Genomic DNA, 26,940 nt, shown 5'->3' with positions numbered 1-26,940 from the left:
TACCAATTTAACTAGACCAAAGGCCAGCAGCAAAGCCAAAGACTGACAAATGTGAGTCAAGAAAACGTCCCTGCCTAAGAGGATCTTTCTTGCTCCCATCTCTGCATAATTAGACCACTTGACTTCCATTTATGGGAAGCAACCCCCACCCTGCTCACAGCTGGTCACTACCAGCTTCAAGGGGCAAGGAGTTCTTTCCTTCCTGTGATTAATGAGACTTAAATTGGCCCAGTGACAATGAATTATCCTCGAGGCATCAAATATTTTACACTGAGTTTTCTTTTTGATAAAAATAGTCCAGGATTTTGGGAGACACCGTCTCAAGGTCCCCATTAATAAGCACATGATATCTTGGTAGCTGTTCACCCATATCAAGGATGGAGGTGACTTTTTTTTTTTCTTTCTGGTGTTCCTGTAAAGGCAGCACCTGTCCCTACACCTTTATCTGAAGTGACCCGACTTATGATGCTGCTAATAACTGCTTTTGAATGTGTTTGTGTTTTGTACACCCCAGACTGTGTACTTCCCCAAGAAAGGGTTTGGTTTCCTAATACAATTCTTCCCCATAAATGGACCTCAGATGGACTTCTGTACATAGAACAGCTACTGCCCCATGACATAAACACACACCCCTTGGAGAGAAGTGTCTATCCCAAACCATGTGCCTTTGATGTGGTCCTATCCTTCTTCTAGGCACACTTGCCTTCCTGTTGCTGGAGGCAGATTCTGCCCCTTTCCCACAAGTCTCGGGCTCTCAGTGGTTGCAAACAACCAACAACACACCCAAAACACACAACAACAACACACCATTCCTTACATCCGTATCTTGCTCCAACTCACCTAACACTTTCCTGAAATCACCTCCTAAACAGGAATTTTTCTCAAATCCTTGTCTCAGGATCTGTCTGGATCTAAGGGAAGTAAACTGAGGTAGCCCTGCCAGCATGCGAACACTGAAGACGTCTTCCAAGCACAACAAGGAGGCAAGACGGTGCGTGAAACACACAGGTCCCTTGCTGCTTTCTGGCTGGAGACTTGGGATCTAAGGAAGCCCAGATGATTCAGTTCACAGGGATTTGACCTCCAAGAGCCCTTCAAACTTGTGTCTGTTACGAACATCCCCATCTCCACGTGCTTCAGTCTGGTCCCTCCTGGAAGCTCAGCATACAATGCTGATTTTTTTTTTTCATACACCTGGGGCATAGTCAGTGGTAGAGGGCTTCCTTGGTAGGCACAAGGCTCTGAGTTCTATTTGCAGAACTACAGATTTAGATAGATAGATAGATAGATAGATAGATAGATAGATAGATAGATAGATAGATAGATAGATAGATAGATAGACAGACAGACAGACAGACAGACAGACAGATAGGCATTGCTTTGGGCTCAGCAACATTTCTGGAAAAACATAAAAATAAAAGCTGTCAAATGAGTGCTTGCTGAACATCTGAGAGTAAGCCCACTTAATTATTGTTTCAATACTCCTGAATAGAAACTGGAGGCCCGAGAGATGACTCAGTCAACAAAGTGTTTATCTTCCAAGAACAGGGACCCGAGCTTGATCCAAGAACCCACATTTAAAAGCCCAATTAGGCGGCCTGTGTTTGTGTTCTCAGCACTGTGTAGGCAGAAACATGCAGATCTCTGGGGCTTTCTTCCCTAGTCTACCTGGCAAGTCCCAAGCCTTTACAAGAGCCTGAAGAGAAAAACAAACAGTGCCTGGAGATGCTTACACACCTCCACACATGTACGCACTCATGTGTGTGTGTGCTCGTGAAGGATGTAGCTGTCTAGAGGACAGACAAGACAACACAAATAAAGAAGTGCAGAGTGGGCCAGTTCATTTAGTCGAAAACATTCATTGAACATCTATTAAGTGCAAGGCAGTATAGTAGAGAAAGATATGACCACCAAGACATTGTCTTCCTCATAATTTTTGGTATTAAACTGTATATGAGATAGGCATTATGTAAGCCCCCTAACATCTGCAAGTAGAGGAATATGCTTCTTTTGTTTGACTGGGTTTAGGGGACCTTTTTAGTTTCATTTAGTTTTGAGTTTTGAGACAGTGTTTCATTATATAACCTAGGCAGCCTTGAATTCACAATCCCCCTGCCTCAGCCTTCCAAGTGCTGATTACAGGTATTACAGGTATGTGCCACCATGCCTAGCTAGGTGTGAGATTACAACAGCCATGTCCATAATGGAGGTCCTGGCTGCCCAGTGTCCAGCAAGAGACAAACTGTTGTCCTTGTGTATATTCTGCATCACTCAAATAAACTCTGTTACCATGGTGAAAGGACTGTGAAAAACAACTGAGACGGGAGATTTGCCTTGGCCCACAGTTCCAGGGTGTCCATTTGTCCTCATGCTTTCACTGCCTGAGCCTGAAGCAAACTCAGGAGATCATGGTAGTAGGGGCAGCAGCATATGGTAGAGGAGGCTACTCATCTCCTGACAGCCCAGGAACAGAAAGAGGGAAGGGTATGAGGGAGGGGAATGTAGATAAGATGCAGCCTTCAACAGTACATCTCTGTGCTCCCTCTGACAATTAGGCACCTCATCATTTCCACCACTTTCCAACACTGCCAACAAATTACAAATCCATCATTGGTCACAGCCCTTATGATGACCTCTCCCAAACCCCAGCTTGAACTTTGTGTTAAGGACCAAGGCTTTACAATCTGAATCTTTTAAGGAAATGTCCCATTTAACACATAGCAAACGGCAAAGCCCATGCTCATCTCTCAGCTTGTCTTCAGTCAACCCCTCCTTCCTTTTGTATGGAGAGATGCATTGACTTATTTCTCCAGTCAGTTTACACACCTTATCATTTATTTATTCCACCTCATTTCACAAAGGATTTGAAGCAGCAAACAAAATATAAATAAACAATCACACATTGAATACAAGAAAAATATAAATTAGTACAGAGGTGTGTGCGTTTTCAGTGTTGTGTAATTAGAATCTCTTCCTGAAGATCTACCCTTTAAATATCACAGAGACAGAGACAGAAAGACAGACAGACAGACAGACACACACACACACACACATACACACAGAAAGAGAGACACACACATGCACACACAGACATACACAGAGAGAGACAGAGACAGATAGACACACAGAGACAGACTGACACACATGTACACACAGACACACACACAGAGAAATGCACACAGAGAGACAGACAGACAGACAGACAGACATGCACACACAGACACACTTCTGTTACACAGCGATCCTGTTCTTTGTTTGAGATTTGGGCAGACTTGACTCATGCCCCTCCTCCCTAACTAGCCAATCAGAGCACTGTTTCCCTGGTCACATTCTTCCCACAAGCTAGTCATAAACCTCTCTGTAGTTTTCAACACAGTTGTAGAGAAATATCCTCTTTCCATCCTTGGATCTCTGCATCTGGAGCAATTACCACAATCCCTGGCTAGATGTACTAGTAACTATCTGGCCATTTCAGAGAAAAGAAAAGCTGTCTAGAAAGTAAGTCGGGGGGGGGGGATTACAAAGTCTACAGAGGAAGATGAAGAGACAAAGTCAAAGTTCTGGAAACACTGGAGGTCTAGCAGCATCTACAGGTCAGATGTGGCCCAGCAAATTCCTCTTTCTGTTTGCATTAGGCTTCTGTCCCCAGGACCTTCATGTTCCTGACATAGTACATATGTCCGAGATACGTGAAAGATGCCAAGCAGGCAGTGGGAGATGAGGGTCTTAGTGTTATCAATTTCCCCTGTAGTCTTTCAGGTAGACAATGCAGAGGGAGAGACTGATCAATGACGCTGCTCTCCTGAAGCATGGCGTGGGAACATCAGAGCACCTTGGGGAAGCAAATCTCCTTCCCTGGCACATAGGTTTTGTAGAAAGAAATACTGGGAGGAAGGCTGAGGGCATAGGTCAGATGATAGAGTGCTTGCCTAGAATTCAAGAACCCCTGAGTTCAGTTCCCAGCACTGTATAAAACTAGGCATGATGGCACAAGACTATATTCCCAGCACCTAGAAGGTGGAGATAGAAGGATCATGGATTCAAGGACATCCTTGGCTACATAGTAAGTTCAGGGATAGCCTGTGTCACATGAGGCTTTGTCTCAAAACAACAAGAGAAATGCTGAGCACAGCAAGGATGGTGACATGGTGACCTCACTGACGATTATCCTTCAGGAAATCCAGTGACTTAAAAGACTGCTGCTGCTGCTGCCGCTGCTGTGTTCTACGGTGGACACCAAGGGACTCCCCTCCAACCTGCACTTGATTCTGCGGCATTAGACAAGATGACGTGGTCTGAGCATGCCACTTCACAGAAGGTTTTTCTACAGCTGAACACTGCAGGAACTGATCCCCCAAACTAGCCACTACCATCAGCCCTGTTCCCCAGCTTCTCAATGGTCTGCTGTTGTCTACCACAAAGAGAACTCAAGAAGCTGGGAACTTCTCTCTATGCCTGAGAAGTGTTACCCAGATATACCTGCAAACACTGGGGGCTATCCTCCAAAGTGTCCCTGCTCTTCACCTCCTGTCTCTGTGACTAATTCAAGCTGTTGGGATCTCAAGTTCTCACCAGGCTGTCACTGTGCTGAGGATCTCAGATGGCTCCAGCCCAAGTAACAGATTGTTCCAAGCTACTTGTCCTTACAAACAAACACAAAATTTGCACCGTGCCCTTACATTTGTCTTGGTGAGACACTTCTTTTATGAAATTCATTCCAACAACCTGCCTCACTTAGGTGCCGCAGACAAGGGCAGGTTACAGACACAATGTTATACCAATGGCACTGAAGATGGGGGTTGTTTTGTTGTTCCTTTTGGTGTGTTTGTTTGTCTTAGCTGTCCTAGGAACCCTGCCAAGGGTTTGACATGCATCATTTTCTCCCTCAGCATAGTGATCTAAGACACTGGGTAGCAATACCATTTCCTATGGGAAGAAGGAAGGACTATGTGACTTCTCCCAGGTCATTCCATTAGCAACTGGTCAACCCCAGAGACTGCGATTTCTGAGCCCCTTGTCTTGGCCTCTTCCTCAAAACCTTGGCATGAGTATCACAGAAGCATCGCAGGCAGAAGGCCCTGTCCAGGCTCAGTTTATCCCACCAAGCCTTCCTTCACTTCTCAGCAGGGACATTCAGGACTCAAACCATTGCAGCGCGTTACTGACTTTGTGCCGAAGACGGAGATCAGGGGAAGAGCACTTGTTTAAGCACAAATCGTTGGGTTCAATCCTCAGAACGACAAACTCTGATATGAAGAACGGTCAACTCTTAAAAAGCCAGAATTATCTACTACCTTCCCTACAGTAAGAATCAGTTGGCCAGGCAGGACATAAAATATCCATGACCCTTTCCATCAGAGTCAAATGGGAGTAGGGTCAGCCTGCTGAGCATGTGTCTATCAATCACGGTGTCTAGGTTTCAGACCCCCTACTGCTGCCTGAGGAGAGCAGGGCTCTGCTAAAGCAACTTCTATGAAGAAGCACTTGCAAAGTCCTCTGGCTTCATGTTAGGTAGGTGCTAGATATCTGTCACTGGTGGAACATTCCACTGACTATCATGATAATGACAGCGACAGGCAGACAAGTCAATCGAGTGAAGAAAACACAAACTAAATACATTTAGGATTTCAAATCTCCCAAACAACTACTTAGACTAGTGACAACTTCCTCGAGTATATAAACAAGAGCTATTTTAAACAACCATCACTGGTCAACTGTAGGGGTCCATTCAAAGTGCTGGCACCCTCCCGATTGCATGGACTCCATCAATCAGATTGCAAATACTGGACAGGGGGCATGAATTGTGTCTACACTGAAGTTGTACAGGATGCTTGTCATCACTATTCCCTAACTAAGACCATGAAACAGCTACTTAGCAGTTGTGGCAATGAGTATTGTAAGTAACCTACAGAGGATTTCAAATACATATGAAGATACGCATAGGATATAGGCAGATACTTAATGTAGGATATAATGTAGGATATAAGAAACTTAAGCATATGCAGCTTTCAGATTCTAAGGCAACCAGCTCCCCATGAATGCCCAGGGACAAGCACACAGTGTGACAGTGTGACCAGTACAGACATAGTACACATCCTGCTAAGAACAAACCGGGAGGAGAGATAGGCAACAAAGGGCCTTCAGAAGGAAAACATCCCAGGCCACTGTCTTTCCTTTCGCATTCTTATTCCCCAAAATGGCAAGAAAATGTGTTATCCCGATTTCACCCAGCGTCTGCAGAAAACATGGTACACGTGTGACACGGTGGGGGAGCCCTTGGAAGTGTTTAGAACCCTCAGAGTCTTCATTCCAGTTAGACAGGAAAACAAACATTCCTGTGGAAGTTAAAAGGCACAAAAACCCAAGGCAATTCAGCAAACCAAACCAAAAGGCAAAACAGGAACTAAGCAATGTAAGCAAGGGCAGAGAGATCTGAGATGGATGGGACACTGAGAAAGAATAATGGACATTGGGTATAAAGATGGGCCAAGAACAAGCTGGACCATGTCTGAGGTCTCTGGATGGGGAAGGCGACTGCAATGTGAAAAGGGGTTCATGCCAGAGCTATGTCCTAGGAGGGCATCTACAGCCCCATTTTGGCCTTAGGCTTTCTGGGGTCCTGAGTTTCTAAGGACTGACTTGGAAAAAATACACAGACTGTAATAAGGAGAGCTGTCCCCTTCCCTTTCCTGCATGGGTCGCCACCTCCTAACCTGTGTGTCCCTCTCACTCCCATCCTAAGAGAGCCAATGGCTTACGAGGTCATACTCTCCATATTGAACAGGACATCAGCTCATCTGCAAGCTAGTGGTGCCTACTTGTTGAGGTCCTCATGTGTCCTCCAGGCTGTCCACAGCTAGATTTGGATTCTGTATCTCTCCCTGTTAGAGTCCTATCTGGAACCAGTCTTCCATCATTGTCCATTCTGTCTTCAGAAAAGGTAAGAAATATATCCTTGTGCAAACCTACTGGCTGAAGAATCCCCATTATCTACTGTGCCCTGCTTCCATACCCATATATTGAAGGCCTAGTGCTCAATGGGACTGTATTTAGGGACTCTGAGCAGAAGATGGGAGCTAAGTGAAGAGAGACTTAAAAGAAGAGAAATAAAACCCCTTTCTCTCTCTCGTCTCAAAGAAACCTCACTAGGAACTCACTGGCCAATACCTTGGTTTTGATCTTCCAGTTTCCAGAACCATTAGGCAAAAATATTCTGATGGTTAAGCTTCCGAGCCTGTAGGACATTGTTACAGAAGTCCAAGGACAGTGAGGTGTCCACTAAAGAGTGAGGTTAAGCAGGGTACAGAAGTACTCATGAATGTTAACAAATGCATAGAATATTTATAGGAGACTGGACAATAAACTTAGTCCTGGGGATGCCTCTGGAGAAGGGAAGTGGGCTGCAGGACAGAGGACATCCAACCTTTGCCCGATATTCTTGACCTTTTTCCTGCATGTACACATGGGTGTATTCAAATAGAGTACTGCATTCATTGTTAAGGATGGACTACAAAGGACTGACCACAAAACACTCCCCAAAGGCCAAGGAAAGCTCTCCTGGGAAACCCCAAGCTCAATAGACCATCTAAAAGTCAATTCATAAAACTCCAACAAATATGAACACATTCTCTGGTAATCTGCAAAGACAGGGGATTCTTCACAGAGGATTTGCCAATCAGACGAGGGTACCTGGGAGCACTGTCCGTGATCTCAAGAGGCAACACCAGGGAACAGAACAAATACGTAAGCCTTTCTGATCCCGAGTGAGGTCATAAGTCTAAAAATGGGCAAAATCATATGGTGCCACCCATGGCTACCAAGAAAGGGCTTATATCTTAGGCAGAGAGCTGAGGCCAGACAGGGCAGCTTCAGCCATGTGTCGCTCAAATTCCTCAGGGTGGCTGTTTCTTTGGTTGAGCACCAGATGATATAACTAGCTTGTATTTAGGGGCCAAGTTAGATGAAAAAATGCATATCTTTAAATGCTAGAATCACACTCTGGAGCAGCTCGTGGGAAGTGAATGTGTCTGAGGCAGAAGCAGACTCATGTCTCCCGTCTCACTTCCAGCATATGCTCATTGTGTAGAAGGGGGACGGGAACACTTGAATTATTTATGTTACAAGCTCATACTCTTGCCTCCCCACCCCCCAGCACCACCAACTCTCTTCTCCTCATCCCTGAACTGAGATCACAGAGTTGAATTCACACAGCTGAAACGCACTTATAGCTCACTGTACTCCACAGTAAGGTAAGAGAATATGGCACCAGCCCAGCCTGGCTCCTCCTCCAACCACAGAAACCTAGAACTTTATTGTAATCAGATCACAACTGCTCAAGCATCCCTGGTTTCCTAGCAACCCTCAAAAGGCTCTGGTGAAGGTCTGGAACAAAGACTTCATGGGTAAGGTAGTGTGGCAGCTATGCTTAAGACTGCTGGAGCACGGCTCCAGTTTATCATAAAGGTCTCTCCTAACCATCACCCCAACAACTCACAAGACACCTGTTAGAAAATGATTATCAGGCTCTGGGCAAGAGCTCCCAAAGCCTCACTTCTAAATCCTTTCAGAAGTCTCTGAAGCTTTTCACACATCGTTCTCTGTAGATTCTCACATCCCGTGAATGTTCCCGCTGGCCAAGCAAGCATGTTCTCTCCATCTTCCTACAAACACACTTCTCCATGTGCTCACACACCTCCTTAGCGGTACATTGTATGGCCAGTAATACTTGGGAACACATAATACTCCCCTGATGATTATTTGGATATCTATCCTCATGATCATGCAAGCCAATTTTTGATGGAGACATGCTATAGGTTTCATGATTGTGCCTAAATAAAACCACAGGGAAAACACATCACCACTAGAAGACTGCACTCCAAGGGTTGAGGCACGGGCCAAGGGGCCATGCAGACAGCATTGTCACGTTGGTGAAATTGGATGGTATGGAAATTACTGGATGGATGTCTAAGCCTAATAACACCAGACAATAGGATATCCAAAAGGAGAATGGGCTTCGCTGGCTTCCCCTTTGAAGAACCCAGCAACCCATACTCCACTTAGGATCATTGCGGTGATTTCTTTCTGCAGATTTCTCTTTCCATCTGTATATTACACAGCCTAGATGACACTAACAAATAAAACATCTACCTCCCTCCAGGCCAAGGGTTGAAGACGTGACTCAGTGTGGGCCAGTCAGACTCTCCTCTGTACCCTTAAACTTAAATGGGCACAAAGAGAGAAAAATTACTGGATTGATTCACACTATCAAGGAATCTCTGAAATATATATATATATATATATATATATATATATATATATATATATATATATATATAGTTAGACTTCCTGGTGCTGAGCATGGTCACATATAGAAATAATTTTCCATCACCGTGACTTCTGTAGCTTAAGGGAGGGCTTACCTTGAGTTACAGTTTGAAGGGATATCATCCACAGTGGCAGCAGGAGAAGGAACTGCTCATGTTTTGATCATAGTCAGAAAGCAATGAGTAAACAGGAAGTCCACTCACTTAAACAGAAGCCCCACCTCCTACAGGTCTATAATCTTTCCCCCAACACCTCCAGCTCAAGACCAAGTGTTCAAACACATCACCCTAGAGGGGCCATTTTATATTCAAATCACAACACAGTGCATATCTGCAATGATGTATTGTTGGCATTCCAGCGGCTGAAACAGGATGATAGTGAGTTCAAAGTCAGTCTCTGTTAAGTAATAAGACCATCTTGAAAACAGGAAAGGGGAAGAGGAATGAGAGAAAGGAGCAGTGCCTGTGTGCCTGCCTTCCCAAGCTGGGGCACTCAGAGAGTTCTTAGTTCTGTGAACAACAATCTTCCGAAAGGTGGGGGTTTCCCCTTATACTTGGCAGAACTGTAACATGAACTAATAGTACTGAGCCTTAAAAGGTGGAGGTTTCCCCTTACACTTGGCAGAACTGATTTCTGTTGCTTGTAACTCAATGCTGTAACATGAACTAATAATATTGAGCCTTAAAAGGTGGGGGCTACTGGCCAACAGACAGAGGAAATTACTAATGACTTTGGCTTTGTCTTCCTTTGGCAGCTGTTTCAAAAAGTTTGGCTGAGAATACTGGAATGGACATCGGGCAAGCTCCTTGTCAATGAATTCGACTGGAAACAGGATGGATTGCCTTGGGACATAGTAAGTTTTTCACCATAAGAAGTGATTAAGTGGGGCCATGTAAGTACTAATCCACTAACATTTTTGAAAGTTCTCTCCGAATATTATTTCTCCCTAGATATCAATAATTGCTACACCAGATGTTTAATAGATATATCAGCTTGCAAGACTGAAATAAACACACTTACAAATGGCTTTGCTACAGTTTTTAGTCTCTCATCTATTGGCCCAAAGAACTCGGAGTTTGCAGAATTTTTGAAAGAACTAATATCATCTAATGTCACTGGGAAGCAACATTGGATGGCCAGATCAAACACTGAGGCACGAAACGACATAAAAAACTCAAAGGTTCACATATCGGGACAGGGAGCAGGAAGATGCTAGGGAAAGAAGCCAGCTGCACAAGCCTGGTGACCTGAGGTCCATCTGTAAAGCTCACACAAAAAGCTAAATGTGGTGGTGTGCTTCTGTAATCCTGGCCGCCGCCGCCCCCAACATGAGAAGAATGTCAGAAACTGGAGAATGCCCAGAAGCCCCTGCCCCAGGTTTTGTGTAGCAGAAAAAAAAAAAAAAAAAAGTGAGACTCTGCCTCAACAAAGAGGAAGGCAAAAGTTGATACCTAAAAGTTGTCCTCAGACCTCCACACACATGCTATGGCATGCACATGCATGACTGCACACACACACACACACACACACACACACACACACACATTTTTTTTTAAATGTTCCACCTACAGTCAGTCTATGGCTGGTACTTTACTCTGTTCTCCGTTTTGAACGACATTTCATCACATTTATTGATATAACCTTTCCCCTCCCTCACCACACCTCAGCCCTACAGGTCTCCTTTGTTTTCACAAGCATGTGAAATGTGTTCGTGCCTTAGAGACCTCTGACTATGATTACATCTCCACCCACCACCCACATGGCTCCTCCTCCCCACTCAACCTACTCTTCCCCTCCCCATTGCTTCCTCACAGCAGCCTCGCTGCTCCTCACCACCTCACCTCAGTTATTTCCCTCATATTTATCTTAGGAAGCATGTCTTATTGATTTTTATCTATTACCTATTTGGACAGGTTTCTTCCTTGCTAAAATAAAGGTTCTAGAGGTCAAAGACAGTTTTGTTTTTCTTTTTTTTTTTGTTTGTTTGTTTTTGTTTTTGTTTTTTAATTCATTAGCACAATGCCTCTTAGATAACACAATAAAAAGATCTGAATAAATTTGGAGTCCAGAAGTCATTCTCTATATAAAGAAGACTGAGCAAGACGGCACAATGAGTAAAGGCATTTGTCGCAAAAGCCTAACAACCTGTGTTTAATTCCCAGAGCCAAGGGTCCTAGTTAGCTTTGTCCTCTTGACACAGTCTAGAGTCATCTACAAGGAAAGCCTCAAGTAAAGAATTGCTTAAGTCAGACTGGCATCTGAGCATGTCTGTAGGGGGACTGTCTTGATTATTAACTGCTGAAGGAGAGCCCAGCCCACTGTGGGTGGCACCATTCCCTAGGCAGGAGGTCCTCTGCTGTATAAGGAAGTTAGGCAAGCATGATCCTGTGAGTAAACCAGCAAGCAACATTCTTCAATGGTTTCTGCCTCAGTTTCTGCTTAAATTTCTCCCCTGATTGCCCTCTAATGGACTATGGCCTTGAAGTGAAAATGAAATAAATCCTTTCCTCTCCTAAACCACAATGCTCATGGTGTTTGTCACAGCAACAAAGTCAATCTAGAACATCACATAAAGAGTGGAAGGAGAGAGCTGACTCCACAAAGCCATCCTATGCCTGCCATATGTATGTGTGGCATGTACAGCCCGTGCACAGCAATAATGTTACAATAAGAACACTAAACAATATCAACTCCCATTTTCTATAGCAGCTTTGCAAAAATAAAAGCAGATCACATTTTCCTTTGTTACACACATTATGTTAAAATGCAGTTCTGGATTAGCATTCCAATAGGAATCTAAAAGAACTTTAGTTGACATTGGTGTTGATGGATGGATGGTTTAAGGCACTTGGACTTGACAAAAGGGCAGAGCTCTGAGGATCTCGAAGAATTAGAAGTTGTCACATTCTTTCAACTATTCTGTTGGATGTTCACTAGTTCATTAAGCAAAGATATGCTAATTGCTTACTATATATGCAAACACCATATGCTACACACTTTGCACTTAAGGGCCTTCTTCATCTATCAACTTGGTTTATATTCCCCTGTGCCATATCATATGTATCTCACTTGATTTATAAAATCACTTGTCCTTTGAGGGTCTTTTATCATATTCATAGCAAAGATAAGAGTACAGGTATATGGTTCATAAGTACTAATCTATCTTGCTCTCGCTGCAGGCATGACTAAGCAATCACAGCACTCCCACCCTCTCAGCTCTCACTGCAGGCATGACTAAGCAATCACAGCACTCCCATTCTCTCGGTTTTGATACATTCTTGAAACCCATTTTCAGTACTTCACTGCAGGCAGCTGTAACCAGCCATCAGTGATAGCACTCACAGTGAAATTCCATTTTACTTAGGATGGAGAAAAGACTCCAGGCTTGGGGGTCAGACCAAAGCATATCTGAATCCTGCCCTCTCTGGGTATTAAATATAGAGTCTATGCCTGATTATATACAAAACACAGAGGTCCTTGAGACATTGTCTTTAGAATATAGATAAACACACCTATTATGCAGTGTTGAAGAGAGTAAAGGAATACATTGAAATGCCTGGTGTACCATAGCTATTTAATATGCCTTATGAACATTGGTCAATTTCCACTTCAGTATATTTTATATCAGGGTTCACATGCAGATGCTGCTTGATAAAATGAGCTGCTGCAACAGGACACACAGAGGTCAAAGGTCAAAACCCAGAGACAGCCCCTATTTAAAGGAGAGACATTTTCTTCAGTAGTGTAGACACTGGAGAGTTGCCTACATTCCTATAAACAACCTCTCACCCATGCTCTTATAAATGACCCTGATTAAGCTAATAAGTTTGCCAAAAAAAAAAAAACCCAAAAACAAAAACACAAACAAACAAACAAACAAAACCATGAAAATTAAAGGACACTAGTAGGGTGAAAGGGAGGAGCCATCAGGAGTGTGAGAAGGAAGCGGGTAAGGGGTGAATCTATATGATCACAGTAGGATGGATATGCATGAAAACGCCATTACAGGACAAACACATATGACTGTCTATGTCAATTAAAACTCTCCCTCTATCTACAGCAGTGATTCTCACCATGTGGGTCATGACCCTTTAGGGATCACATGTCAGCTATCCTGCATATCAATATTTATATTACAGTTCATAACAGTAGCAAAATTACAGTTACAGAGTAGCAACAAAAATGACTTTGTGGTTGGGGGTCGGCACAACAGGATGAACTGTATTAAAGGGTCACAGCATGAGGAAGATTGAGAACCACTGATCCTTAGCAACACAGGCTCTGTCCTAATGATTCCATTTCAACCACCGCTAAGCCTGAGCAATGATCGAGTAAGGGGTTCAGACTTCACCTGTGTTTCTGCCATGGGTTTTCTATTTCCTTCATATCTACATCTTTACCCTCTGCGGTTCCAAAAGGCAGCCACCAGGGAACTGCCAAGCCAACATATATTTGTGATCATTCCTTGAAGCATAAATACTCAATGTTTGTTTTTAAAAAGCAGTATTGTTGACCTGACAAATTTTATGGCCATATAACTTTAAAAAGATCCATACATTTTTCTGTACCTTGACTAATAAGTGTATATATACATGTATTTACTAAACATATCCAGATAGATAGACAGACAGACAGACAGACAGACAAGCAAATAATATGCAGAAACACAATAGTAATTTCTATATACCTAGCCCCAAGTCATAATGGTCAGAATTTAGTAAATACTCATTTGATGAGCAAACAGGCAAATTGCAAACCTACATTCTCATTTTTCATTGAAGGAGATATATGGATAGATGCTAGACAGACAGAGAAAGGGGAAAGATGGTAAATCCTGGAGAGATAAGTTTTCCATGATGCTCTAATTTCATTTGATTTAGGCTTTGGGGCTCATTTTGTTTCCTTTTTGTTTGATGGGGGTGGTGGGTGTTGAGACGAAGTCTTGTTTTCTAGCCCAAGCTGGTTTGAACCTACAGTCCTTTTCAGTGCTAGGACTGAAGGCACATGCCACCAAGCCCAGCTTAGGCTTGGCTTTTGTTGTAAGAGCTAGCTCTTACCTAATTGTTTGATATATCAATGCCTGTGATAAAGATAGCATTTAGCAATTGCTTCTTAATTTCCTTTAGTGGAAAAATTGTAAGCCTAGCACATTGAATGAACCCTGAATCTCCTCCTTTGTAAATCCCATGGCCCCTCTGAAGTCAGAAATGCAGCAAAGACAAGATAATGCTAAATAAACTTAGTCCCAGCTCCAAAAATTCCCCAAGATAGATTTTTCTGGTTGATTGACTTGAATTGGGTAACTACAGATCAGAGGTTCAGCACGGTGGGCAGATCTGAGGCTGGGCTGGGTGGGTCTCTGCAGGTCTACAGAGCTGAATTTAAGTGTATAAAATCCAGGCACTGACATCAGCAGTGGCAATGTAAGCTCTACTCCAGGCTGAATACCTGAATTAATGACTTCGAATCTCCATTTAATGAAATATTCAGGTTGTGATTACACTCAGTTTCATTAACTGTAATTCTCAGGCTAATGTAATGAGATTTTCTTTCAACTTGTAATTAACTTTATTGAGAATGCTTACTAGGATTTTTTAAGGCAGGTTTCCTCAAACCTTACTGTAAAATATTTTAATGTATGTATCATGATATTAAGTATATTACTTATTTTTTGTTGGCTGTTAATTTCCAAAGAAGCAAAAGATCCATACTAATCGCTTCTAGGGGAGACAGCAGGCGTGCTGAGTGAAGGAAACCCTTGGTAGCTGATTCTGAAATCCAGGCTTCCGCTGTCAGACTTGGAATTCTTATTATTTTTCTACCCAAACCATTATGATCCCAATCAAACAAAAGCTCCTTATGCAATTTGCAATACAAAAATAAAAACTCTTCAGATCTACAAAAACGGGTTTCTGTGGCTCAGCGTCCTCCCTTCAATCAAAGGCCACCGCTGTCGAGGCGTTCCGCTTCTCCTTCCTGGTCTCTTGGAAAGTCACTGGGAAGCATGCTTCTGGCAGAACAAATATTATCAGTTCTTTAGGAAAAGATGCCCTTGCTCACCTCAAGCTCTGCGTTCTGGGGAGACCTCCTGCTGGTTTGCAGGGTCCTCCCTGGTCCCCACCACTGCTTTCCTCATCTCTTGCTCCTCCCTGCACTTTAAGAGCCAAGAGGATGTACCCTGGAAGGCTCCTCACCCATACGTCTCCCACTGATGCCTAGAGGGAAGGGTGTAAATGCCAGCTGAAAGCTGATGCAAAAGAAATATTAATTACAGGCAAGTAAACAGCTGTCAGAAATGTCTGGTACTCTAGAACAAGATTGGTGACTTTATTTAAGTGGGTTTATGTTCAAAGATGAGGCTCATCAAATGCTGCAATTCTTAGAATCAATCAATAAGGTAAAGAAAAATAAAAGAAACATAGCCCTGATATACTATGCAGCAAGGGCTCCTGGGAAAAGCTCAAGAAAGGATGTAGTCAGAGTGTAAGATTTGCATCTCAGTGTACGAATTTAGTGGCCAGAGCCCATGCTCCTTGCCTGGTGTGTCTGTGGTCATGAGCAGGTCACTCTAAGGCTCCGAGCCAGTTTATTCATTGATTTGTCATTGCTGCAAACATTTTCTTTATTTCATGGTGCTGTTGGAGGGAGGTAAAATGAACACACGTTGCAGGTGATGCACAAATGGATCTGTTTCACTTGTGACTCCTTCTAGCCCAATAAACATATCAACAAGCAAGCGTATCCCTCCCGCATCCAACATGAAGACAGAAATATTCTCCTGAAGGATTCACATCCCTGGAGTGCAAGGATCATGACTTGGCATCTTTGAAACTCAACCACACATAGTGTTGAGCCTTTGGACTTTCATCACAGATAGGCCTATAGGCACAAGGCTGATTAGACAGCTTATGTACGCACATTAGAAGAAAATTTTAGAAAGAACTTACAGAAAGTGATTTTTTTTCCTTTTAGGGATCAGTCTTAATGTTACTATCACCGTGATAAAATACCATGACCAAAGCAACTCTGAGAGGAAAGGGTTTGTTCAGCTTATGCTTCCATATTACAGTTCATCACCAAAGTTAGTCAAGACAGAAACTCAAGCAGGGCAGGAACCTGGAGGCAGGAGCTGATGCAGGGACCATGGGGGGTGCTGCTTACTGGCTTGCTCCACATGGCTTGCTCAGCTTGATTTCTTATTGAACCTACAACTACCAGTCCAGGGGTAGCACCACCCACAATTTAAAAACTGCTCTACAGACTGACCCATAGCCTGATCTTATGAAGGCATCTTCTCAGGTGAGGCTCCCTCCTTTGATGACCCTAGCATGTCAAGCTGGCATTAAGCTAGTCAATACAGGTCCTGTTTCTTTGTTGACAGCATATGCAGCGTACATGAACCTCCCCTCACGTCTCTCTCTCTCTCTCTCTCTCTCTCACACACACACACACACACACATACACACAGAGAGAGAGAGAGAGAGAGAGAGAGAGAGAGAGAGAGAGAGAGAGAGAGAGAGAAGACATTGAGAACAGTTGCACAACCAGTGAATGCATCTCTGTCCATGCTGTTGCTCTCATTGTTGAACGGTCATTCATCCCACAAGCAGCAGTACCAACAAGTCATGTTTCTATCACATAGGCAGGCATGGTTCTACACCCCTCTTCTGTGTTCATGTAATATACTCCTTGTGTAGTGTAGAAAAGAGTCCGAGCATTCTATTAACCTTTCTAAACTTGCACAGCTGCTACGTGATGGAACAAAGTCCCAGCTGTCCACCTCTGGAGTCCAGACCTCCCCCACCCGCTTCCTACACACCCTCACATTCACTCATCAGTCATGTTTGATAAGAAGTCTCCCCGTGTCAGAGACTCCTCTGTGGCAGTTTACCCAGACAGCAGATTTCTCAAGCTTAAGCCACCTGGAGTCACCACAGGCTACTGCACTAAGCCTCTGAGCGTTTTTGCTAATCCAGCACAGATCCCTTCCATTACCCAATGATGCCCCAAGCCACTAGAGTTGGATGCGGCAAGCAGCGTGCCTTCCCATGGTAGGGAAAACTTTTCAATTTCAGGAACAAGTTGGTACACGTGACATCATAAGAGCTAAACCCTCACCTGAGGCGGAATGCGCCAAGCTCCAACAGAGCTGGCTCTCTATGAATCCCCGCTTACCATCCATCCCACTGGGGTGGTTCTTGAGCTTGTGCTAGACACCCACCCATTCATGTACTCGTCCAGCAAGTATCTATGAACATGGTACACTGTCGGAGCATTAGGGATACAGGGACAAACTGAACAAGAACATCACTTCTCACCCTCCACCTCCCATGCTCTCACACCTACCCATCACTTACAGAATCTGTCCCACCACTATACTTGAAAGGATCCAAGAATACCATCTTCCTTGCCCAACCAACTGATCTAGAATTAGACAGCTGGTTCGGAGGAAAGTCAGAAACCAGAGACCAATATTTGTGCATATGGTCCCAGCCCCCCAAAACCCATCAAGAATGAGGCTTCACCTATCCGACTATCATTTCCCTGAGCTGGTGCTACTCTCTGGGGTTATCACACTGTCCCCTTGGCCTCTCGTCTGAACATTCTATTTAGGAAGGTTGTGGAACCTTAGGAAGTAAGGCCTAGCTAGAGGAAGGCTAGGAAGGCTGCCCCTGCCCGTTTCCTACCTCACTCTCTGCTTCCTGGTCCATGATGTGAACAGCCCCTGTTGTATATATCCCTGTGGTTGTGTGCTCCTGCTGCCACAAACTGAACCTTTCCACATGCTTTGCCTACAGCAATGGACTGAAACTCACTGTAGCCATGAGGAATTTTTTTTTTCTTCTCTAACATCACTTCTGTCAGGTATGTTGATCACGTATATGCAGAAGTCAATAAAGCAACCCCACTCCTGACATATGAATCTCATGAGGAGGCAGTCGACAGCATGTACATAATGAACCTGACTTACAGAGTGTGACCTCCCCAGGTGTGAAACTGGGTCCTCTGCTTATTCACTGTGATGCCACAGACAGATGCTTTACCATTAACTCCTCATTTATACACTTCCAAAGGCACACAAACACAGTGAGAAATGGATAAACTCTGTGCACCTGGCCTCCCAGACAAAATGCCTCTCAGTGTTTTGTCAATTTGGTTTCATCTCCTAAACCTTTCCATTTTTCTAGAGTATTTTAAGGCAAATCTCATTCAGGAAAGATGTTAGATGAATTCCTTAACTTCCATCCATCTCGGTTTTTCTAAGCCATAAACTGAGAAGAATTACACCCACCTATAAGTCTTTTCCTATAGAATAGGCAGACGTTCATGGAGTTGCTGCCAGGAGCAGACGTAGTTCCCAGTGTCAGGGAGATGGCTGTGACCACACATAGGTCTTTCCTCCATAGCTTTGTGCTTTTGCTTTGCTGGAAGATGAGTGGATAAAACAAGACAATTTTAAAGCCAGGTGTGGTGGCGCACATCTTTAATCCCTGCACTTGGGAGGCAGAGGCAGGCGGATTCCTGAGTTCGAGGTCAGCCTGGTCTACAGAGTGAGTTCCAAGACACCTAGGGCTACACAGAGAAACCCTGTCTCGAAAAAACAAACAAACAAACAAAAAACAACAACAAGAACAAGACAACTTCAGACAATTTCAGACAGAACAATATGGTATAAAGAAAATCTTGGTGGGTTGGAGGAGTGGCAGGGAGAGGGGAACCTGATCTGGTATTGGGTGAAGGAAAAGGACTGAAGCCCTGAGGACCAGCAGAAAAAAAATGTAAACAGGCAACCTCAGGAAATAGGAGGTTGGGGGGACGACACCCCTCTCCCCAGAATGCACCAGAGACCTGGAAGGTGAGAGACTCCCAGGACTCAAAGAGAGGGACCTTAGATTAAAAACACCCGACAGTTGGGAGAGGGAACTTATAGAGTCTACCTCCAGCAGGAAGATAGGACATCAAGTGAGGGATGGGGTTGTCATCCCACAGTCACATCTCTGACCCATAATTGTTCCTGTCTGAAAGAATTACAGGGATGGAAATGGAGAGGAGACTGAGGAAAAGAAGGTCCAGTGACAGGTCCAAAGTGGGATCCAGCTAACGGGGAGGTCCCAAGGCCTTACACTAATACTGAGGCTATGGAGTGCTCACAAAAAGGAACCTATCATGACTGCCCTCTGAAAGACCCAACCAGCAGCTGAAAGAGTCAGATGCAGATATTTGCACCCAACCAATAGACAGAAGCAGCTGACTCCTGTTGTTGAATTAAGGAAGGCTGAAAGGAGCTGAGGAGAAGGCTGATCCTGTAGGAGGCCCAGCAGTCTCAAGTAATCTGGGCCCCCAAGATCTCTCAAACACTGGACCACAAAAAAGACAGCATACACAAGCTGATATGAGGTCCCCAACACATACAGTAAAGGACTTCTGGGCCTGTGTTTATTCAGAGATGATGCACCTAACCCTCAAGAGACTGGAGGCCCCAGGGAGTTTAGAGGTCAGGTGTGGTGTGGAGTGGGGGCATCCATGTGGAGACAGGGTGGGGTGGGGAGGAGGTGTGGGATGGGGAGGAGATGGAGGATGGATGGGGTGGGCAGGGAATGCAATGTTAAGTGTAAAGATAAATTAAAAATAAAATTAAATTTAAAATTCTCAAAAGCTAAAAAATGATTTAAAATAATAAAATTATCATATATATATGAAAGAAAATAAGTCCTGGTGACTCAGGAGCAGCAAATGACTTGAAGCCAGAGATGAGCAAGAGGTCTGGCCAAGGACACAGTTAGACTCAGGTGTGCCAAGGGAGAGACCCTGGGAACAGTGTGCTCAGTATAGAGCACAGCAGGGGCAAGGAGCTAGAGGCAGAAATGGGCTTGGCTACCTATGGGCTGTTTTGAGAACAGAGCTAATGTGTTCACAGCACTTAATACAGTGGCTGGTACTACTCAAATGCTCAATAAATGCCAAGCCTCACTACAAGACACCAGATTGGATGCATAGCTTAAAACAGCTTGGTTCCTTTAGCATATCCTTCAAAATGCCCATTCCCAGAGAGACACCCTCATGCTCTGCAAACACCTGCAGAACAAGAGAGATCAAATAGTGTTAATCACAGCCCGCAGGGCCCCACTGGCTCACTTGCGGTAGGACTCAGTGATGCAGACCAAGGATGCTGGCTACTACAGAGTTCTCCAACTTGAGATCCAACTGACTTACCCACCAGCTCCCAGTTCCTTAAACATGTCCTTCAAAATGTCCACTTCCAAAAGGACACGCACACATGTCTCAAAATGAAAGATGAAGGGATCTAAGGATGTCGCTCTGTGCATGGCATGAGGACATTGGTTCAGTCCCTGCTCTAGGGGAAATTCCAGTTCTACTCATCCATAATTATTGCAAATGTTGCATCATTAAAGTTTTTAAGGCCAAGTTTCTTGTCCTATCGATAACAAGAAAACCTATAGGTTTTGAGGGGACTCAGTGTGTTGGGAGATTTACACTGCCATCTGTCCAAGGCCCTCATAACATTACACTATGCTACTGTACTGGTTAGTTTTGTGTCAACTTGACACAGCTGGAGTTTCTACAGAGAAAGGAGCTTCAGTTGAGGAAATGCCTCCATGAGATCCAGCTGCAAGGCATTTTCTCAATTAGTGATCAAGGGGGGAGGTCCCTTGTGGGTGGTGCCATCTCTGGGCTGGTAGTCTTGGTTTTATAAGAGAGCAGGCTGAGCAAGCCAGTGGAAGCAAGCCAGTAAAGAACATCCCTCCATGGCCTCTGCATCTGCTCCTGCTTTCTGACCTGCTTGAGTTCCAGTCCTGCATCCTTTGGTGATCAACAGCAGTGTGGAAATGTAAGCCGAATAAACCCTTTCCTCCCCAACTTGCTTCTTGGTCATGATGTTTGTGCAGGAATAGAAACCCTGACTAAGACAGCTACATACACTTTACTCTTAAACACTGGTACCTGTATTGATTTTTCTACCTGTACTCGCTAGGAAATCCCTCTGCCACCTGCACATTACAAAGTATCTAAGTACATCTATGCCAAACTTTCCAAAAGTCAAGGTAGAACGTCCCATCCCAACCTTGGTGAACACGGACAAATGAGTGGGCCTGAACACAAGCCGCACTGAGTTCTGTGTCTGCTTCTCAGTTCATGGGAGATTGATTTGGGAAGCAGGCTTGATGAGGCCGGAACACAAGGGCCTTTTCGTTGTTATATATTCCATGTCTTAAAATATTAAGTCAATATTTATCCTTATTATTGTGAAATCTCACATGCTTCGATGATGATGATGATGATGATGATGATGATGATGATAAACAAGTAGTAGTAGTAGTAGATTTGTAGTAGTAGTAATAGGACTAGGAAGATGACCCAGTGGGTAAAGTGCTCTCTGCACAGGCACAGATGTTCAAGTTCAGATCCCCAGCACAGCTGTATAAACTGGGCGTGTTAGCATTGTAACAGCAGAGCTGGGGGTAGAAAGGGGAGCATCACAGGGAACCACGAGCCAACTAACCTAGCCACAATGGAAATGGCCAGGCTCAATAAGAGACTGTCTCAAAAAAAATAAGAAAGAAAAAGAAATAGAAAGAAGGAAAAAGGGAGGGAAGAAGCGAGAGAAGGAACAAAGGAGTGAAGGAAGAAGCAAGCACCTAATGTTGACTTCTGGCCTCTATATGCAGATACATGGGTGAGCATGCCCTCATGTGCTTGTGTAGCTCATGTAACAGATAGATGATAAAAAGTTGGATGGATGGATACATACATACATACATACATGATAGGTAGGTAGATAGGTAGGTAGACAGACAGATAAATGGATGGACTGATGGATACACATATACATATATAATAGATCTGTACACAGACAGACAAACAGACAGAGTAAGTACATGGACCAAATGCCAAAGCCGTGCTGAACATGTGCATAAAACCTAAGACTACACTGTCACACAGCTCTATACCCAGGCACATTCCAGGAAATAACTACTTTCACTCCAGCATGGACTGGATAGCTGCTTTCATGTGGACATTGCAAGCGCTGGAAGGCACTCTGTACGTGAGTTCATATTGCTCTCGGTCTTCATGACATCGTGCTACAATATCATACGACTAAAATCCAACCACTCAAGGACGCTGTACTAACGATAGGGTGCCAACCAGGGTGGATCATGAGACACAAAGGGAACATTTGCAAAGAAACAGAAACCTTCAAGCAGCGTCTACAGAGTAGGGTTGAGGAATTTGCCTAGGCAGATTCGACTGAGGAAACGAACTTCAGTGGTGGACGATGCTGGCAGAAGTGGGCGAGGAGTGTGCAGAACCTCATGCACAAATCTTTGTAAGTCCTCTGTAAACAAAGGTGTCCAAAAACATTTTTATTTCAAAATTATCACTGTTAACACAACGAAGCTGAGACACATCCAGCTAGGTTCCACCTGGGACCCTTCACCCATGCCTCCCATCCTGAAAAAGACTGAACTTCTAAAGCGATGTTTCTGGAAATACAGGAGGTTGCATTGGAGGTGGCAGAGTGCTTTCTGAGGACATGTAACACAACATCCCCTCACTTGGTAGCTTTAGAGCTTGCAGAAACTCTAAACATTCCATCAAAATCTGCATCCTATCCATCAACAACTTCAAAACCTTGTTCATTGTCTACACAGCATGTCAGCTCCTGCAATGTGTGGCCCAAGCACAAAGGGTGAGCTAGCATGGGTGTTTAAAGACGAGAGCTCCTCATAGTGGCACAGGACTCCCAGCACAAAGGAGGCTGAGGCGGGAGGATTGCAAATTCAGGGTGAGCCTAAGACACAAAATAAGATTCTCTTTCCCAGAAGGGTGGGAAGGAAGGCAGGAAGAAGAGGAGGGGAAGGAGGAAGGGGACAGGGAGGAGGAAGAGAGAATTAAAAAATAGTTCTCTCTGAAAGCATCGTTGAACAGGTAGTTGAGCAGAGATGAAAAGGACGTGCGACTATTAAATCCAACCACTTGAATATTAAGTAAAGAATAATCTAAAAATAGAACAATCCATCTTCTTGATGTATCATAAATACATGGATCTGTCTTTTCATTTTTCAGTTACAGTCATTGTACCTCCCACAATGCCCTGGGAGTGGTTTCATATTCAGGTAGAATCATATTCTAATTCTCTGGAGGGCGGGTCTAAACTTTCACTGATCAGATCAGATCCCTCACTGTGTTTTCTCCATCAGCCAAATGGGTTTGGGTGGCCATTCAGCTTGCTATGACCCTAGTAAGTAATTAGTATTAATCATGTAGTACTAGCCTCTCAGTGAACTACCAAGATCATTCCATTTTCTGAACATACACATTTTAGGGGACTACAATATATAAAAAGTTCCTATGAATCAATAAGAAGATAAATCATTCATTACAAAGACGTTCATTCTTACTGTTAACCACTACTCACATATTGATTTTTGCATACAATTTATCTTTCTAATGTAAATTCAGCTTACAAGGCTACTTGCTCCTTATTGTTCTTAGTTAGATGTTCTCAAGAATACGTGAGGGTAAAGGACTGGGCCAGCCTGGCAGGATTACATGAAAGCACTCATGGAATTGTCTCTGGGGTTTACCAGGAGCATCCTCCTGTAGTGTTTCCTTTCCTTGGTATCAAAGACATAAAGCATGGTCTTGAGAGACCTGTGATTGCAGCTACAGAAAGATCTGAGTTCAAGGTAAGCCTGGGCTGCAGAAGGGCTGAAGGATGGCCTGGGTCTTAGTAAATGAGACCCTGTTTCCAAAATAAAAATGAAAATGAAAAAAACTAGGAATGTGAGCCAGTAATATAAAGCCATCTTACTTAAGTATGGGCCTAAATCCCACCCACCTTTAGTATTAAAAAAAAAAATCAATCACCAAGGCACAAATATAGACCCAAAGAAGACTCACACACACACAGCAAAGTAGCCTGCCACAGAGAAGCTTGAGATACTCAGTCCTTGGTCATCCATCTTCAGCACAACTGTAAATGGAGGTCCCTCCTATAAAGTAAAGCCGGACTGTCTGGCCTTCCCTCCCTGACCTTTCACCTGAGCAGTGATGAAATCTGGGTAAGCTTGGTGTTCAGTGGACAACTTCAGAGTGCTTCAGAATCACCCCACAGACTGAGTGTTCACCTCAAAGCCTGTTAACCAACACCCTCTACAGCCAGAAACTCCATACGTTAGTGGCCCCCATTTGTTTGGGCATCCAAATTCATCAGACTTGGAAACAGCAGCAGATACAACCAGGTTCAGCCATGGTTGCCACCATTTATCACATCTGCAGGCTCTGTAGGGTTTAGATATAAAAAAAAAAAAAAGCCCAAAAGAAAAAGCACATGTATCTTACACCACAGTGCATTGATTTCTAATACCATATTATGATCCAGTCCACAGATAAATAAGATGTAATTGTTTAATGTAATGAAACCTGAAGCATCCTATTAGGTAGTTCATTTTCCTACCTGTGTCAATGTCAAATAATGTCATTGCCAACCATTGCAAGAATTTCCAAAACCATGGAAAATTATCACCATGTAGAATCAGAGAATATATGACATCTATGCCAAAGCCCCATACCCTACACAGACTTCTTTCCTACCCATTGATTAGAAAATTTGCAACCCAACAGTCTGCAACTATGTCTCAGCAAATGACCAAGCCTTGCAGCTTGTGGGGGGAGTTTCAGCAAAGGATGCCCATCCCAGGAAAGTGCATGGCACCAATGCTTTTGCTGTCTTTGGGAACCTCCACTATGGTTTGATGCACCCTTCCAACTGCCTGCCTCTGCTGCTTGCAAGCATGATTCTTCACATTGCTTTGACCTGAAAGCATGACTGCTGGGAATGACCACTGTAGCAATGTGCACATATCAAATCCAACCAACCTCATTGTTCCCCAGCTTCTAACTCCACTGTGTGTCGTCTACACAGACCTTTGTAAGGAAAGGAAACCTGTGGAAATAAACCAGGATCCCCAGGATGCTCTGCCTCAGGAAAAACAGCTACTGAAACACAGTAGTAAAGGAAGCCTGTCCCCCTTTTCCTGACAGAGCAAGAGAAGCAAACGTAGATGCATGCATACTCATCCCCCACTACACATGTGCACACACACACACACACACACACACAGTGTGTGTGTGTGGGGGGGGTTATAGGCCTATTTTATGAAGCTCATTTTATGTTCTAAAAGATAAAATTATATGTTCACTGAAAGCAGTGTGAAACCTAAAAATAACAACTAGTCAATCTCAGAAGGTAAATAAAACAATTGGTTAACCAATGACCCAGTCAAGAATAACCAATAGCAAACCCAATCAACATGAACCAATGAGATAAATTATTAACAGATCAACAATGAATCAAACAAACGAAATAATGCATTAGTTAAGTACCCAACATGAGAACCAAGTTTATAGATCAACAATGATGAACCAATCAAGTCATCTAGTAATTAACAAAATAACCAACCAAATGGATCACTATTCAACAGACAACAGAATCACGTCAATTCTTATGGTGCCAAACTCAGCATCACATGGAACAGAGAAATCTAACTCATCCTTGAATCGCCCCAGGAAATCCCTCCAAGTTACCGCTCCCATATTACCGTGGGACTGGGCGTGGCCAGTGACCCGTACTTACGGAGATTATTTATGGGGGTTCTTGAGTCCATGTTCTCATAATGCTGCACGTGGACCACGATGTTAAGGTCTCTCTCCATGTGGTCAGTGTTGCAGTGGCCCTGTGGCCTCATGACATCCGCAAGGGCTCTGGAGAAACAAAGAACAGAACTCTGCTCACTCACAATACAGCAGTGTGAACCAAGCGCCCATCACTGCCCAGACCGGACAAACAAGAAAGCCATTCCTTCCAGGGAGCTGTCATTCCAGTTAGAGAGAGAACAGAGGAAAACACAGAAGCAGTAAAGTGAGTGACTGTGAGCAGAGCCTACATAGTCATGCTACAGGCTACATACTGCTCACTGGCAAGCTCATCTACCCAGTGGTTCTTCAGTGGGGTCACATGAGGAGTCCATGCACTACGGCTCCACCCCAGAGGCTGAGTCCTCTCTGCCTACACAGATGCCCACACTTCTCACTTAGCAATGGCCCAGTATTAGTAACATATACTCAGTCCTTACCACAAGCTAATCACTAAGCTAACTGCAATGTCATTCCTTACCTAAGCAAAAGAATATACACCTTCTTGTGGGCTTACAAGGAATATTGCTTCTCTACAGAAAAATGGACAAAGGCTCAGAGAGGCGAGTTAGGTTGCATCCAGCCAGGGTACAGCACAAAGACTCCAGCCAATGTTTTTTCTTTCTTTTCTTTCTTTCTTTCTTTCTTTCTTTCTTTCTTTCTTTCTTTCTTTCTTTCTTTCTTTCTTTCTTTCTTTCTTTCTTTCACTCTCTGGATGGGAACACAGTTCAAGTGGTATCAATGACCTTAACCTCATGATGAGATGTAAGCTATGCTTACACTTAGAGCAGAGCAGAGTCAGACAGATGTCACACCCTAAGGTCAGATCTCCTAACACATCTCCCTCTTTATTTAGCCCCCATAATTTGTACATTTAGAAACATGCAAACACCTTTA

General features: G+C 43.8%; 1 protein-coding gene across 2 annotated transcripts in view; it reads right to left on the bottom strand.

Annotated features, from left to right (window-relative positions):
* Positions 1-26,940, bottom strand: part of Shisa9 (shisa family member 9) — a 288,337-nt gene that overhangs the window by 248,378 nt on the left and 13,019 nt on the right. For both annotated transcript variants that reach the window (XM_021209826.2, XM_021209827.2), the window contains exon 3: positions 25,985-26,112. In XM_021209826.2, the coding sequence (XP_021065485.1) occupies positions 25,985-26,112 (128 nt within the window). The remainder of the gene's footprint in view (positions 1-25,984; positions 26,113-26,940) is intronic.

Source organism: Mus pahari, chromosome 12 (assembly GCF_900095145.1).
Source record: "Mus pahari chromosome 12, PAHARI_EIJ_v1.1, whole genome shotgun sequence".
NCBI lineage: Eukaryota > Metazoa > Chordata > Mammalia > Rodentia > Muridae > Mus > Mus pahari.
The sequence above is the reverse complement of the archived record's forward strand: the minus strand, read 5'-3'. Positions and strand labels throughout refer to the sequence as shown.